Source organism: Aquila chrysaetos, chromosome 24 (assembly GCF_900496995.4).
Source record: "Aquila chrysaetos chrysaetos chromosome 24, bAquChr1.4, whole genome shotgun sequence".
Classification (NCBI taxonomy): Eukaryota; Metazoa; Chordata; class Aves; order Accipitriformes; family Accipitridae; genus Aquila; species Aquila chrysaetos.
This window is the reverse complement of record NC_044027.1, coordinates 13463096-13477365: the sequence shown is the minus strand read 5'-3', so window position 1 is coordinate 13477365 and position 14270 is coordinate 13463096. Positions and strand designations below refer to the sequence as shown.

The 14270-nt window shown below is 46.3% G+C and overlaps 1 protein-coding gene across 2 annotated transcripts in view; it reads right to left on the bottom strand.

Moving 5' to 3' along the window:
- Positions 1 to 14270, bottom strand: part of COL27A1 (collagen type XXVII alpha 1 chain) — a 164868-nt gene that overhangs the window by 16304 nt on the left and 134294 nt on the right. For both annotated transcript variants that reach the window (XM_030000304.2, XM_030000305.2), the window contains 6 exons: positions 8146 to 8199; positions 7917 to 8024; positions 6485 to 6538; positions 6118 to 6171; positions 1066 to 1122; positions 862 to 915 (listed from right to left, as the gene is read on the bottom strand). In XM_030000304.2, the coding sequence (XP_029856164.1) occupies positions 862 to 915; positions 1066 to 1122; positions 6118 to 6171; positions 6485 to 6538; positions 7917 to 8024; positions 8146 to 8199 (381 nt within the window). The remainder of the gene's footprint in view (positions 1 to 861; positions 916 to 1065; positions 1123 to 6117; positions 6172 to 6484; positions 6539 to 7916; positions 8025 to 8145; positions 8200 to 14270) is intronic.

Here is a 14270-nt window from a genome sequence, read left to right as displayed (position 1 = left end):
TATCTGCATTCTGCTAATATAGAAATGTTGAAGCTTGCGGGTAGTGTACATGCTCCCATGGATATGCATTGGGAAGAAATAGCTAAGAGGAACTGCTAATCACCATCTAAGCAGTAAAGAAGGCTTTCTAATGCATCCCTAAATACACACAGCGCTAATGTAAGTGAACAGTTGGAGGCTGCTGTGCTACAAAATAAGGCAGCAGCACTGCTACCCTGGTGAATTTGAACTCTTCTGTACGTTACTGTAATGGGTCACTCTGAGCAGCTCCTTTTGGATGGAGGTAAGACTTAGTCCATAGAGCCTTTGCAGATCAACACCAATCAGCTGGAGATGTCCCACGAAAAGGGCATCAGGAACACAGGGGAATAATTCATAACCCTGGTCATGCTTTTGAGAGAAATTCCGATAAGCTTTTGGAAGCTTCCTAACCTTCAAGTTAACAGAGATCTTCCCATGAAAGATCAGCCATGGGCACATCATTCTCAAATTTTGTCCAGCATTGACGTGACCTCTCTTGTACACATCTTTCCCAGAGTATTTCCTTGATAATCATAAATACCTCTGATGAGACGGTCCTGCTCATTCTTTCAGTCTAGTGTGCTCAGGCAGGTGCACGGCATTATGAGATGCTGACCTGCAGGACCTACATCTGCCTTCAGCAAAATTTTTACCACTTTAGGTAAAGATACCTGAATTACTCCTTGTCTGAAACACAGCCACATGCAGCGGTTGACAAGGGACCGCAGTGGGTTATTAATGTCTACTGGGCAAAGGGTAGACCTTCTGTGGGCTGGTGCAGATTGGAAGCACTTCCCCAAGACAAACGTTTCTGAATCATGTATTTGCAATAAGACTCACAGGATAACCAGGGTCTCCAGGCTCCCCTCGATCACCTCTGTCACCAACGGGGCCCTACAACAAAAAACCCAAAGACTTAAGGTCAATCTGTCATCCGCAATATCTCAATGGCTTGTGCGTGTTCTACAAGTAAGGAAGCAACCCAACTAATCCACCTGCAAAAATCAGGCCAGGATTGATTAGAGAAGAGATTTAACATCTTACTCTGTCTCCAGGTGGTCCCTGTGGGCCTTCTACCTTCCCATCATCACCTTGTTCTCCCTGTGAATAAAAATACTAGTATTAATATAGACAGAAAATTATATGGCAGATGCTTTGGTACAGACCCACTCCAGTCCTCCCATATCATGGTCTCCTAAGTCAAAACCTCTGTTGAATTTACTAACTTTTCATCCAAAGAAAGTCTAAACATTTTTTTTTTTTTTTTTTTTTTTTTCCTTCACAACCTGGATTACACTGACTCTTCGCATTGCTTTGCTGGTTCTCTGGTGGTTGTTTCTGCCTGGTCTAACAATCTTCCCTAAGGAACCAGGTGCAAAGGGTTATTTTCAACAATTCCTAAAGCTAGGCAAGAAGCATGTAATTACGACAATATGGGAAATAGTTCTCTGCCTCTGAATTTTATTGCTGACAGTCAGACCAAACTCTTTAATCAAGCATTTCCCCACCCTCATTGAGTGCTGCCTGGGCTGTCATGGGAACAAGGGTGGTCTGGATGGGCTCCCTGGTTGTGTGCCACCATTGTGGGCTTCTCTTTCTTACAATTGATCAGGTGAGAGGGCCGGCCCCTTACATACTTGCTGCATGAGCAGCTCCACTTGTTGATGGGATGCTCCACAGCAAGAGCTCAGAGCTCATCGTTTGGCTGGCAGATAACATCACCCAGATTGTTTATAACTGAGGCCTCTCTAAAACATCCACAGAGAGATCCCTCAAGACTTAACACAGACACTATCTTTTTAATTCTGTTGTCTAAGTCGCTCAGGGTCATGGTGTCCTATTTTGTCTGGAGTCTAACTCAGAGACGGCTGTTTCTTTGTTCCCCATAGAAGATTCATTCCAGCTCCTCCAGTTTTTGGCTACTTCATATCACTGAGTCTCTGGCACTCTGGCTCCTTAGGATGAACATGCCTCAGAGCTCCTTTGATGTTGCAGCTACTGGAGAGAGGAGGTCTGGGGGGTTCTGGCACAGTGGAGCTGCTGTGTTTAGAGTGCTTGGGGTGCTCCTAGAGCCTTGAACATCCAAATCTCCATAGCTATGCAGAGCCAAGTTTTCCACAGACTTCTGTAATTCTCAGTGGTTGCATCAGCCCTTTCTGGTGTATTTACGACTGTCTTTGACTTTCTCTCTGGGTTACTATCGTCTTCTGTTTGAGTTGCAGCTGCTGATAGTAAGGGTGCTTGGGCATTTTCTCAGTGATCCTGTCCCTGGGAGAAGACATTTGGGGTGCTTTCCTTGTATGTGATGTTTGGTAATGACACACCTGGAGCAGTAAATAACCTTCAGTGAAAAAAACTCAGATAGTGGAACCAATAGCTTCTTTTCTGTAGGAACTGGGTCATGGCTTGGAATCAGGGCTGTGCCACTGCTGAGAGAGACACGCTGACCCACACTGACTTCTCATGGGCTGAGCACCAGTATTGACATTTACAATTTGGTAGAATGAGGCTCAAGATTTGGCAAAATCTCTTGCAGGTAACCTCAACAGGTAGCAAAGAGCTCAGTGCATCTCTCTCCAGTACATGCTTGATGACAGTGGCATTTTCTTTCTCTGGTGCTGTGACAGGTGTTGGATGAATGTTGCCAGGGTTTCAAATATGCTCACAGGTTATGGTTATACTGTCCTTAAGAAATCGTGTGCTGGGTGGGGAACTCCAGCATACTTGTCTGGGGCTTTGGGGAGATATCACGGTAGAAGGAATACATAGGGAGAAACTGTGCCAGGATGGCTTGAGAATATAGTACTGAGCAATACGGATAGAGAAATTTGGGTGGCAGAGTAGAGAGAAAGGAAAGTAACGCCTAACAGGCTCTGCCAACAGTTTCCTGCGCTACTGAACTGGCTGGTTGAAGTCAGCAGCAGAATACCTGGCAACTGGTTTGCTTTCTAGCCACTATCAAAGGAATGTAGGCTAGAAGAGAAACAAAGCCACCATTTCGCAAGTCTCAGGAAAAAAAAAAAATCCCAGTATATGTGTTACTATGCAGAAGTCTTGGCACTGACTGCTTCTTCCCAAACAGGATGTGAACACCTTGCCATTTGGGAGCTGAAACGAGCGTGATAAACTCAAAGAAATTTCATAATTCTTGGGGCCCTTGAAGAGCATCAAGACTCACGGAATTTCTCCCCAAAGCCGAGTTGTGGCTTTGTGTCCCCTTAAGTCTAATTCTCACCTTGTCCTTTGTCTTCTGAGAAAATCCTGCAGCCTGGTCAGCTCTAGGACTGCGAGACTGAGCTCCTCCAGGACTTCCTGATGCCTCAGCTGCTCAAGAGGGACATGAAAGGTCTGTGCTAATTCTTTGGAAAGTTGCAGTGAAAAAAAGTTAGAGTAAAGGGCAGCAAAGTAAACATGTTGGGATACAAATGGAAAATGCATGGAGAAGAAGGGAAGGCTTGTTGTTGTTGGCTCCTGTCCCAAAGTGAGATACACCAGTTTGTAATTTTTAAAAGGATCCCATCTGGACTGCTTTAAGCAGCTGCCAAATGCAGGCGTCTGCTCTGAGCAAGGCCTCTTTGAGGAGCTGTAAACGTATTAAATGCGGCGGAGTAGCTGGCTGGTATGGCACAAGGGAGCTCTATTCCACAGTAATGCCTCTCACCAAGCTGCTTTCTTCTCTGGAAAAGGAAAGAACTTCCCCATCGTTATATATCCTCCTTCTTCAGCACAGTTAAGTTTACCACATTGTTTAAAGCTCACAGAGCAGTCACGGTCCCATTTTTGTTTCCTCTTCTTTTCTCAGATTCAGGCTTCCATTTTCATGTTTGCACGCGTGCATGAGGTTACAGATCTCCAGAGGGAAGGAATCTGTCTATCCTTAGGCTGGGATTCAGGCAACTCTTCGGAGATAAGAAGGAATGATGGATAAGAAAACTTAGATGCAAGACTTTTGCGGAGCACCTGGATGCTGCAAGAAATGGTGCTGGAGGCTCAGCGTGCGATGCTGTGCTCTCCTCGTTCACTGGAGCTGCTCCTCCACAAGGTGACAGCAGACCCGCTGACCTTCCAGGAAGACGTGAGTGAGATCTGGCTGTCAGTGCTCATTAACAGATCTGACTGTTCTCAGCAGGACGCGTTAGATGCTTTGGTGTCTTTGTCAGGCTTCAGCTTAGGTACTTGCATGTAGAATCCATTTTATCATCAGTGTTGCTGTGCTCTGATGACACAAGATCCATGTTATGTCTGAGGGAATGCTCTTCTAGTGTCCATTTGCAGAAGAATATTTTGTTGGTGAAAAGGAGAGTGCTACACTGAGTGCTTCATATAAATAATTTGAGGGCCATTTACTACTGAAACGATGGGAGCTTTCAAGAAGATGGCAACTTTCAATATTTTAAAATAAAACAACAGCCGCAATTTAAACAACAGAGATACATATCTGTACATCTCTTACTCCTTCTGCTGTAAGGCCAGTGGCTGATCTAGCTTCTGGCAGTCACGACTCACAACTTTTTACCAGGATGCTCAAGTTTCAACAGTTGGACTGTGAGAAACCTCTGGCCAGGCTCTCAACTGACAACGCGCATGGTCACGAGCTGTTGCATTATTATCCTGGGCTGGTTGTGCTTGGTTAATACTTGCCACTTCCCGCACGGCCACTCAGCATAATACACCTGAGGAGGAATGCTGCTGAAGTCCGGAAGAGCAAGAGGTGCAGCTCAGGGAGCGGACGGGGCAGCGTTAGAAAGGCTGGGGGTGGAGAGGAAGCTCAGCGAGGCAGTGATGGAGATGTGGAGCAGCAGGAACATCACCAGCTGTTCCTCCACGGATGTGTTTCAGCAGCAGGAAATGAGAGAAAAGGCAGCATGACCATTGTTCATCCCCCAAGCAAAATTTCTGAGGCATGTGAATATCTTAGTGGAGCACAACAGTTCACCCTACCCCACTGACTCGTGGCCACCAGCACGGAGATTCAGTGCTGCACAAGGAGTCTCCAGGCAGAGCACAGAGAGCAGCGTGAACAGGGTGTCCTGACACCCAGCAACCTGAGCTGAAAGGACACATTCAAAGCCCCAGCAAAGACAAGCTCTTGGGATCACTGTCCCACAAACTCCGTTTACAAGCAATGAAGCTCCTGCTTGGACACGTACAGCTGCAATCACACCCGTGTGCAGAAGGAAAGCCGAAAGCTCTCTAGGCAATGGGAAGTGGAAAATGAGCGAAAAGAGTTCACTCATCTTTCCTCTTCATGGGGACCCCACGACTGACCAGTCCCAATTACCATCACTTTTCTTCCCACACCGAGGGAGGGAGCATCGCTGCCGCTACTGAAGGCACGTGAGGGGCTCCAGCGGCACTGCGAGTACAGCCAACGCCAGCTGGGCCGTCCTCGGAGCGTGGAGCAGCCAGCTCTGCCGACAGGAAACCATTAAAGCGTGAGTCACTTCTCCAGCCTGAACTGGTTACGGCCATGCTGACTCAGCAAAAGGGGAAAAACACAAGGGGAAAGCCGCTGTGGAAAGAGGGCTCTGACTCAGGCCAGCTGTGACAAGGGGGCTCATGGAGGGGTGGGGGGATGAGCGAAGTAAGGGGGTGGCAGGTGACGAGGAAAATGGAGCAAGGGCAATGGAGAGCAGACCAGTTCTACCTCGCTTACAACACGCAGTCGGCTGATTTAAGCACAGATGAGCAGGTTGCTGAAGATCAGCTAGTTTGTACAGGGTGTTATTCTGACTCGGTCACAGAAAGCTACTTGTCTGATTTCTTTCGGCTTGGGGATTGAGCAGAATTTCTGCAGATACAGGAAAAACATGTCCCCAGGACGCATGCCGGCTGGCTCAGCCACTGGCACAAAGGCATGTGGTGTCTGGAAAGCACGTGCTAGTGGCACGGGTGTCTCAGTGCTGATTTACAGAAGTAAAGCTGCAGCAGGAGTTACATAGGTAGCCATGCTGTAGAGGAGGCATCTCTGCCTCTGCTGCAGGTAGAGGAGGAGAGTGCAGATGCACAGATGTTATGGCGGCGGGGCAATCATCTCTACCTCAGCTCAGCTTCCATGCCAAAGGAAGACAAGATGGTTAAACTCTGCAAACTTACCTTTTCCCCCTTTGGCCCTGGTGGTCCGATTGGCCCTGGTGGTCCTGCATGTCCCTGCAGAGAGCAGACAGCATGTGAGGAGACAAGAAAGAGCTGTTTGACTGAAGGTCCTCTCTGGTTTCCTGCCAGATCTCGCAGGCCCTGTGTTGTGCATCCCAGCTTCGGAGGGACACATGGATCATGGCAGAGATGAACCAAATGCGTCTGGAGAAGTGATGATGGTGCTAATGGAGACTAGAGAAAGAACTAAACCGAACTCAAGATCAGAAATAAATCATAGTTTAAGAATGATTTTGCATACTGGAATGGCAGGTTTTTTTGCATTTGAGAACAGATAGAACCTGGAGGATGAAAATAAAATTCTTACCTGGTAACCCTTTAAGCCAGGTTCCCCTTGAGCACCCATTCTTCCTGGAGCACCCTGGAGAGGCAAGCACAGACAGCACCGTGAGAGTAGCCCATGGCTATTACCCCACAAGAAGAGGATGCACTGGGCTATGCAAAGCAAAGCTCAGCACCACATGGGAGTGCAGCCACCCATTCTCCTGGCCACCGGTGAGCTTTGCTGCAGCCATCTGAAGTGCTCTTGCTTGGCTTTAACCTCTTACACATGGGGAGTGATGCTTCTGGATGTCTTTATATCCAAATTAGCTTTGTGCTAGGAAATCCACCAGCGAGACCGTTCTCATCCATGATCTAATCCTAAACTGTTGGGAGGAAACCTTACGGTGTGGGTTCTGAGGCCAAGAAAGGAGTTTTCTGGGTTGTGATGGGGGCACGGCAAGAGCTGTTTATTGCATCTTTAGCAGACTAAACAAAAGGGTTTAAATCAGATCACTAGATTAAAGTGAATTGCAAACTTTCCATATAATCCTATTTAGCGTGGAAGAAAGCCCTTTCCACAAAACAGAGATGTGTTCAGTCGAGTAGACTGCTGCTCAGATATTGCTTTGCTTCTTTGTGAAATAGTCCATGGAGGCTTTGCCAAGGAATATGAAGGGAGGATATATGGGGAGGCCATAATTTTTAGTGCAGGAAAACACTATCAGTGGAACCGTTACTCCATCACTCATTGGCTACTGTTCTGAAACACCACCGTGATTCCCAGTTCATAAATAACTCCCGATTTTCACTAAGTTCTACCAAATATAGTGCAAGAAGTTTCCTTACCAGCCTGCCATGCATGAGGAGGTACTTATTACTTACTGCTGCTGTCCCAATACATTTGCCTCGTGTGTAAAGCAAATTAACTTTCTTCCCTCCCTGCCATACTATTGTTGTTCTCTCTGAAAGCCTCACCTTCAGTCCCCAACTCAAACCCTTTCCCATACTATATTTCTTCTTGCTACAAGTGTTTTAGATAAGTAGATCAAGAGTGGGTGTAGAAACAGGGCAGAAGTCCAAGGCAGAGTTCCTTATAGCAACACAGTTTGACTTGGAAGCAGCTCTTGCCATGAGTGTGCAGTCTCAAAGGGAAAGATCTTAGCAAAAAATAGCTTATCAGCTCACTCTCAAGAAAAATTCCCAATATTTCAGCCCATCTGGGGAGTTGTGAAGAACCACCACGATGCAATGTGAGCTTGGTTCACGGGCCACCAGCACAATCACCACTATGGAGTCTCTCCTGTGCTGCTCAGAGCAAGTGTTAAGCTGTTTGGGTCAATTAAACCCATTAACATCATTTCACTTTCTGTGCCCTGAAGCCTCTGTTGGGCTCTCTGCTTCATTCAGGCCTGTGCCCACCACTGCTAGTCACGTTTCTGCGTGTTGTGTTCAACCATTTGCAGAGCTCTTCTCACCATAGGTCCCAGGGTACCTCGGGATCCTTTAGGGCCTTGGTTCCCCTTCGGCCCCTCCTTCCCTGGAGATCCTGTCTCGCCGAGCTGCCCCTGGTAGCCCTTGCTGCCCTACAGAACAAAAGCACTGACATTAGTGTAGGACAAAACTGCTTCTACAGATAAATATCAGAGAAGAGCAAAGAAAGGGAGATCCAGAGGAGGAGATGTTATCAACAGGTGATGTTCCTACCTTCTGGCCAGGCTTGCCCTTTTCCCCCTGTTTTCCTGGTTTCCCTTCTGGTCCCTAGGAGAGCAAAAAAAGCTGTTGGAATGGGAAAGCAAAGAAGTCCCATCCCAACCAGCCAGTCCCAGGCCACTTCCCTGGTACACTCAACCCGGACAGCATCCTCACCCATGGGAGCCAACAAAGAGGCTAGAAAGTCATGCAAGTAAAGTCACAATTCACAGGTACTACAGCCGGAGTATGGCTGAGTTTGTTCTTGAGCTGCTCCAACACATGGAGGAGAAGGAAACCTCATTGCTTAAGGGTGAAAAGATCTCTTTGCCCAGGTGACTATAGGGCAACATGGCTGAAAGGTGGTATTTTTCATCTTCAGATCACATGTCAAAGACAGGTGGGTGATGGAAAATTACTGATGTGTCTATCTGTCCTCAAGGATGCAAAAGAGGCATCTCAGAAGTGCTCCTTAAAGATAGCACCCACTGAACTGTAAAATAGTATCTACCCAGCCACTGCTACAGAAGGGGCTGAAATGTGGAAAATACATTTACCCTGCACCCCCCAAATGCTTCCTCTGCTCTGCAGGCAGAGCTGCCATTTGCGCACCACTGCTTTACAAACAGAGCTGTATCTTTCACCATCAGCTATGGCACTGAATTGATATCAATACTTTTTATATGGTTTTAGGATACGGGCAGTGGAACCATTGCCTCCACAGCAATTCTTATTTTTACCTTGTAAAAACAGGCAGTGGTTTCATTTTCTATCTGCCATGCACAGCTTTCTGCTTACGGTGCAAAAACCTTTCCTCTATTTGTATTATTATTACTGCAACACACAGCACATAGAAATCGCAATATACTGATCAGGCATCTAGAAATGGAGCGGGATGCAAAACTTCAGGTGGGAGCCACGGCAATGAGAGACAGAAACGTTCGCCTACTTTGTGCACCTAGCGTGGGTGCCTCACAGGCAGAAGAACCTGCTGCCCCTCCTTGCACACACACAGCAGAAATTAGCTGTAATGAGCAACTAAGTATAGCACAGTCTCCTTAGGGAGCCCAAGGAGTTCATTTTTTCAGTGTTTGACCCCGTTGGCTGCAAGGCAGACAACATATTTTGGATTTGACAGAAAGAAGCAGAAGGATCGCTGAAGAAAATAACTCATGGTTTTTGGCAATTGCGACAAACTTTTCAACAGCAGCTACACACCAGCACAGCATGTCTCCCTCTGCTCTCCCACCTCCCAGTTAAGAAGGTATAATTTTCACCACCGTTGATGTTGCAGTCTCAGCTGAACAAAAGCAATTTATAAAGCTAGCCTTATCGGTGTTTTCACTCTGATCTGAAACATGGGCCTCATAAGTGCCTGGTCTTAACACAAAGGAGCGATTCAGACTTATTACAGCCCTAAAGAATTGTGCCAGTTCTTCACTTCCCCAAAGGGAATAGCTCCATTTTACCTAAGTCAAACATTTCAAGAGCCCACCTTGCCAACCTGAGAGCTTCACAAAGGACAGGTCCTTGTCGAGGAGTACCCGAGTCCTGTTCTGTTGTCTCTTCCGTACTTCTCGGGGTTTTTGTTTGCTATTTTTTGCTGCCACTTTCCAAGAGATCTCTTTTGGAATTATTTTCCCACAGACGCTGAGCAGCCGCAATACATGATGAATTGCGGGTGCCAAGCCTCCAGCGTCACCCATGTGATTTACGCTTTTGACAGGAGCACAGAGAAATTCTCACCAATGAAAGCATCAGCCTGGGAAACGGCCATCCCCACCCAGCTCTGCAGCTAGCTCGCCACTAGACCTAGTACCAGGTCCCTCAACTTCCCCACGTATCGGTTGTGATGTGCATAGCGAAGCAGCAATAACGCTCTCAGATCCTCTTCTGCAGCAATACCATGATGCTCAGTGGCTTGAAAATTTGGAGAATAAACAGTGGAATCACTCACAAAAGTTTACTGTCAAAATAAGATGTGAACGAATAAAGACACAACTAGGATTTCTAATTAGTTACATAGTGTTTTTCTGTCAGTCTCCCTGGACTGTGCACTAAGATGTTTTGGAAGTGCGGGCAATAGATGTTTCCTGCAAGTGGGAGAAAGTTCCTTTTAAGTTAAATCTGTTCCTGGCCCCAGTGACGGCCAAGCCCTTGATCTTCTCCAGCGGAGTCATCTTGCACACTCAGATGTGCTCCTGAATTACTGTGCTGTTACAGCTCTTGAAACAAATACTTCCATGTTACGGTTCCATCCCCAGGATGAGGATGAGGATGCATTACACTGTCTGTAAAAAATGCAGACACCAGTGCATTGATGAGATGTACCCTTTTATCATTGTGCAGGGCAGATGGGCCCCGATCACAGGGGAGGTCACGAGGATCTCACAGCTACTTCAGGAGAGTTTGAAGTACAGCCTGGTTCCCCCCACCTGGATATATCTCCCATGGAAGCAAGGACTGAAACTTGCTTCTCCCCTGCACTGGGAAATGTCTTTGCTTTTTGAGAAGACAGGTTCAGGCCTTAAATCTTCCCATCTGAGAAACAAAATTTCCACACTGCTCCTAAAATCTGCCAGCATTCAAGTTCCTGCTTGCACCTGCAATTGTGAAGTACAGATATAGGGTTAGAGTCATCTGGGAGAGGGGAAAAAACCAAAACATAAACACAACCTTGACAGTCCAAGCCCTGCTCACAAAAATGAACTTGAGCTACAGAAGACTGTGCCATGTTCAAACAGAGTCTCAGCTTTCTCTGGGTTCCTTCGGCTTGTCTTTCCCTGTTGGTGGAGTCCGAACAGAGATACGGGCTCCAATAAACTCCCTGTACCGGCTTTTCCCCTTATGATGCATTGGCCTCATTGAGCAGGGATGTTCATCTACTCCAGAAGGCTCTCCTGGGTCCTCCAGCTGGGGTGTGGCTCCTTCTTCATTGCCGGAGAAATAAAAATTGGCAGCATCTCCAACTCTTGTCAGTGATAGTGAGACCAGCTGTCACTCGCAGTAAACCATGGAGATCTTCCTTTGAGCCTCCCTCACTGTTGTTAGCTCTCATCCGGCGATTAAAAGCTTTGCTGGTATAAATAAATGGGTCAAACCATGCTGGTGACACCATCAGCAGAAACATGGCTTGGATGTTGCAGCCTGAATCACCTCCTTGAATGGCGTAAGCTCTATCAGCAAAGGATATTTCTGTGCTCTACCAGCATGCTTTCTAGGACTTTGGCCAGCAGAGCTCTGCTGGTGAGCGGGAAGCCTACCATATGTCCGATTTTCCTGGATGTGCTTTCTCCAACTGCGCAGGAATTTTGCCCAGATGAATTTAGAGGCAGTTCAACACTTGTCTGGGGTTCCCAGATATGTGATATCTCTACTTGTGGTGTTCCAGATGTGGTTGCTGTTTGTTGCAATCCCAGACGTTCACAGGGCACATATGCAGTGGTTTGCACGGTTCCCAGAAATCACCGGACTCTTACATGCCACACGTTACGCAGGCAATAACAAGCCCAGCAACAACTTAGGTAGCCTTCAAAAAAGGTCGGATCCTTTTTTCCTCCATTCTTCTGACTCATCTGTCCAGGGATGGAAAAATCAGGGCCGCAACATAGGGTGCGTGGTGGGGAATGATAAAAATAAAACTCAGTGACATTGTAACTTCATCCAGGGTCTCCAAAGTACGTCAGGAATCTAGCATCTTTCGGTACCTCTTTCACTGCAATGTGAAGTTCCTAGGGTTCCCACTCTCTTTACCAGAGACAACCTTGAGATGCAGAAAATGTACAAAAGCCTATACATAAGAATAATGAATTTCAAGGTTTTTTTGCTGGATTCAAATCAGTTGGGTTAATGTGCCAAGGCACTAAACACTTGATGCTTTTATTCTCGGGGTTTGTCCACATTTTGTTGTATGCTTTGGGTTACGGGCTTGCTGAGAAAACAAATCTTCTTTCCAAGCTTCTTCCGTGAGTGGGATTATTTTTAAATGGTGATTTCTCTTTATATACTGCACTCTGCACTACAGAAGCATATCAGTACCTCCAGAAGATGATGGTATTTGTGACCAGGCATAGTGTAAAGCAGTGGTTTTACAAAGTCACATGCCTTCAGGTATGCCAAAATGTCCAAGGAAAGGAAAAAAAATATCATCTTAGGCCTAGCATATTTAAAATGTCATTGCCAGCTGCAGTAAGGACCCGATTATATAAGTTTTTTTTTAGTATGGCTGGATAGTTTATTTTCTAATGCAAATTGATTAATTTTTAAGGAAAAAAGAGGCTTTCAGCTGCTGATGGCCTTGGCAGCAAAGTCAGGTCTCTTGCATGGCACAGCAGTAATGTTTATTAGGAGCAAATAGATGAACAGCCCAGCTTTAAATTCTTAAGACATCAACAGTTGAAATCTATGTTACGACAACAACATCCAGAAAAAAAAAAGGAAGTCAAATGAACTGTGGAAACAGATTCCCCCAATGGAGCCAAACAACAAACAGTGTTGAAATCCAGACCCAAACTTCCCCCACATTCAGTGATGCTCTGCTACATGCACTAGATCCGGGGAAATGGTTACCAAGACGTGATGCACGGTCCTGGTTTGACTCAAGGGGAACTGTAGCTCTTGGCACTTCAGAGGATAGATATGTTTCTGCTTTGCTTGCAGACTTACAGCATGGCATAGGAGGGACGCTCTACGAGGGCACAGTACTGATGAGATCGCTTCCCAAAGCCTGTCTCAGGCAGGTTCAGGATTACTTAGGACTGTTGCGGAGCAGGAGCGTATTTAGAAATTATTTTGGGTGTCATTAAGTGAAGGTCAGAGGTTACTCCTCCCTACCAAAAATGAAGCAGGAAGAAATAGAAGAACCAGAAGAACCAGAATGCAGTGACTAATTAAAGAAAAGAAAGCGACAATGGTGGCAGGAAAAAAAAAATGGTGATAGTTTGAGGCACTGGACGTAGAAAGGGCAGAAAAGCTAAAGCAGCAATAGAGGTAGGAAGCATGAAACATAGGATGACCATGCCCATATTGTTCAGGGCCCAGCCAGCGAGCTCATTTAAAGGGAAATGAAAAAGCCCCATATCATTTCCTACCGCTCAGCAACGTCTCCATATGAGAACGTCTACTTAATAAACTTTGATCGAGAGAAGCCTCCCCCATGGAAGACAGTTCACAAGCACTCAGGAAATTAGTGGGATTATTGGGGTCGGGCATTTGAAGACATAAATGTTTCGGATTTATAAGAAACACATTTCATAATCACTCTGCCTAGCAGTAGTTTGGAAGGGGAGGAGACAGGGCAGCAGCTCCTGAATGAGTATGGGGAAAGAAGAAAGACTCAACTGTTCTTGAGAAGAAAGACCTGATTGTACTGTGAGGTTCAGAGGGCTTCACTGGGATCACTGGGAAGTAATGGGCTCTTGGCCTTCTTGTGGAAACCTGAGTGGTGAGTGCAGGTAGAGCTGGCTGGCTGAGTTAAAAGAAAAAGCGAGATGGGGAAATCCTATAAAAAGATCTCAGGTGGAAAGACTACAGCTAGCATTGCTATGACTTCCCTTTCAACTGAGTTCCTCAGCTTAAAATGTGGAATCCAAACCAAAATCTTGTATCCCAAACTCTCTGCTTTAGTGCAAATTTTTATCTGCATGCAGATGTTGTTCTGAAATAAGCTGCTTCTGGCTTTGTGGATGAGGAGGTCTATTTAACTTGGTTTTTCTAAGCAGTCACAGCGTAAGGCAGCAAAGAGAATCATGTACAGAGCAGTGCTGTGTACTCTGAGCCGGCGTGGTGTGGTGTGGTTTGGTCTGATAGCCCTGAACTGCCATTAATTTTTTGTTTCTGAGAAAATCCCCTTTTTTCCCCTCTTTGCTTCTATTTTCTCATCTCTAAGGAAGCGCAGGAGACAAAAGTGCCACCAAAAGGCTTGATGAGTGCGTGGGAAGTGCAGGAAAAGCGCAAGCCCTCATCCCCACTGAGCTGTGAAGTTTTCATACGCGATGACACCAAAATGGTCCAAAGAATTACCCCGTGTTGGAAGCTGACAACTGGGAAGAAAGGAGTAGACAGAGCATTTGGGCAGTATAAATCCGATTTACACTAATGAGCACTACTTGTGCTCTTTTTTTCCTCCCCCAAATACCAAG